The sequence below is a fragment of the Volvox carteri genome (genome assembly GCF_000143455.1).
Source record: "Volvox carteri f. nagariensis unplaced genomic scaffold VOLCAscaffold_25, whole genome shotgun sequence".
Lineage (NCBI taxonomy): Eukaryota > Viridiplantae > Chlorophyta > Chlorophyceae > Chlamydomonadales > Volvocaceae > Volvox > Volvox carteri.
Genome location: NW_003307568.1, coordinates 336,102 through 338,593, shown reverse-complemented (window position 1 = coordinate 338,593; position 2,492 = coordinate 336,102). Strand labels below are relative to the sequence as shown.

General features: G+C 55.8%; 1 protein-coding gene across 1 annotated transcript in view; it reads right to left on the bottom strand.

Moving 5' to 3' along the window:
* The window catches only part of VOLCADRAFT_61606 (uncharacterized protein), a gene marked incomplete at both ends in the record, with an annotated part of 7,303 nt that overhangs the window by 650 nt on the left and 4,161 nt on the right, over window positions 1-2,492 (bottom strand). The window contains 3 exons of the mRNA XM_002951621.1: window positions 432-824; window positions 1,480-1,617; window positions 1,921-2,040. Coding sequence (XP_002951667.1) covers window positions 432-824; window positions 1,480-1,617; window positions 1,921-2,040 — 651 coding nt within the window. The remainder of the gene's footprint in view (window positions 1-431; window positions 825-1,479; window positions 1,618-1,920; window positions 2,041-2,492) is intronic.

Genomic DNA, 2,492 nt, shown 5'->3' with positions numbered 1-2,492 from the left:
TGGGGTGGGGTGGGGTGGGGTGGGGTGGGGTGGGGTGGGGTGGGGTGGGGTGGGGTGGGGTGGGGTGGGGTGGGGTGGGGTGGGGTGGGGTGAGGGAAGGGACATAGGGTTCCCGAATTGGGCAGCAGCCGGTCTGTAAGACTATTTAAGTGTTTCTTTATTTTCATACTCGCATCGGATGGGAACTTGAGGCGTGTCGTGACTGTATACGCAAAGGTAAGTATGTATACGTGTATGATAATTAAATACGGCAATACACTCTGTAGTACGGTAGTACGATTGTTTAGAAATCGCACTATGATATGGAATACACCTACACCCGAACAACAACGAGTCCTAGGCAAGAGGAATTTCGCAGACTTCATAAAAAAAACCACAGACCAACCTTTTCCCGCGCAAAAATAACCACACCAAGCACCAGCTGCGCTAACCAAGCATCCCAGCCCGTGTTCGTACACCCTACTACGGTATACCTGCTTATCCCACGGGCTGTACAAACTGTTTGTAACGTACAACCGTTTTCCGTCCAGTGACAGTTGCAGCATCTGCGGCCCGCCCCGGAGCTCCACGCCTCCCACGGTGGGAATCTCGGGCGGCCCGGGGGTATCTTCTGGCAAGCCCCCCAGCACCTTCAACGGGCCGCCTTTCCGAACCAGGCCGCCCAACCAGACGCGGCCCGCCAGGCGCGGCGCAGCGGGATCGGAGATGTCGTACTGTACGATATCTCCACGCAGCCAGTTGGAGACGTACAGGAAGCGGTCGTCCAGGGAGATGAGGATGTCGGTGATGCAAGGGGGCAGCTCGGGAAGCACCCAGCCCTCCACCTGTGAGTGTGTGTGTGGGGGGGGGGGGGGAAGGGGAGTGAGTGTGTGTGTGTGTGTGTGTGTGTGTAGGTGCAAGTGCGAATGGGGGGGGGAGGGATTCAACACGTGTAGAGGCCTCTGAGGTGTGTGTGTGTGTATGTATGTGTCGAAGGGGAAAGACGAACCAGGAACGAGTGAAGCTGATGCCAGGGATAGACTGATACGCCAGAAGTATGAACTGATACGCCAGTCTCAGGGGGTCAGGATTGGGCACGAGGAAGAAGGCGGGGAAAAGGGTGAGGACAGGTGGAGCGGGTGAGCGAGGCGGATGTCAAGAGTAGTGATGGTAAGGTTAGATCGTCCAAAACGGAGGCGGAAGTGGAGGAGGAGGGGGAGGCGGAGGAGGGGGAGGCGGAGGAGGGGGAGGAGGGGGTTCACAAGCAGGGGGCCGTACCCGGTACCCGGCAGGTATCCACCACCGGGCCGAGTGAAAAGAGACGAGAGATCCGCACCCAACACCTCCCCTCCCCTCCCTCCCTCCCTCCCTATGCATCCCCCTTTCTCTTACGCTGTCTATCTATCTGTCTGTCTCTCTGTTGATTTGTCTACCTGTCTGTCTAACTCTTCACATGCACGCACACTGAATCCGATGGTGAGTAGGGGCGAGGGTTCGTACCTTGACCCAGGGCTGCTCCACCACCACATTAGCGACCCACGGGTCGTTCTCAGCTGGCCGTGTGAAGTGTATGACGTTGGACGACAGGGCGGCACCCACGAAGCCGTGAGGGGAGGAGGGCTCGTGAAGGAACCGCACCTGGGGGCAGCGACCGGCGCAATCAAGCGGCCATGTGTAGTTGTGTTGATGAAAGGGTGTGTGTGTGTGTGTGTGTGTGTGTGCAGCGAGCAGCACTCCAGCAGCAGTGTGCAGCTGTAGAGATGCCGGGTAGAGGGATGTGTGTGTGTGTGGCCTATACGTGGTGACATGACCAAGCTTGGCTACTTGTACGTACGTACGTATGTACATATGTACGGGAAATAAGGGTGAGAAATTGGCGGATGCCTGCCCGGCAACTCCCCTTTCCCCCCTTCTGGCCGGCCTTTACCCAGTCCTCCTCACCTCCAGGGGCAGGAGGCCCTTGGGCCCCAGATCGATCTTCTGTTGGAGGGACCTGGCCTTCCAGTCCCACACGTACAGCGAGTTGCCGTAATGCTCCGGAACCTCTGCCGGGTTGAAACCCTGATGGTGGGGTGGGGTGCAATTTGGGTGGTGGGGGGGGCATGTATGTATGTATGTATGTATGTATGTATGTATGTATGTATGTATGTATGTATGTATGTATGTATGTATGTATGTATGTATGTATGTATGTATGTATGTATGTATGTATGTATGTATGTATGTATGTATGTATGTATGTATGTATGTATGTATGTATGTATGTATGTTGTTACAGGGTGGTTAACTTCGCCAGCGGCCCCCTTTCCCGGGGCAGTCCCTGCTCTCCCCTGCTAGAGGGGCACCCTAATCCGTCACCCCATCCGACTTCAGAATGTATTCGTTGAGTTCGGCAACTCACCACCAGCATCCAACCAAATCTAGCGGATCAACGGCGCATCAACTTAGTTCCTGGTCAGCTCGCAAGTTGATATTATCACGTCCTACACCGTCCATAAGATGGGGGGCCACCT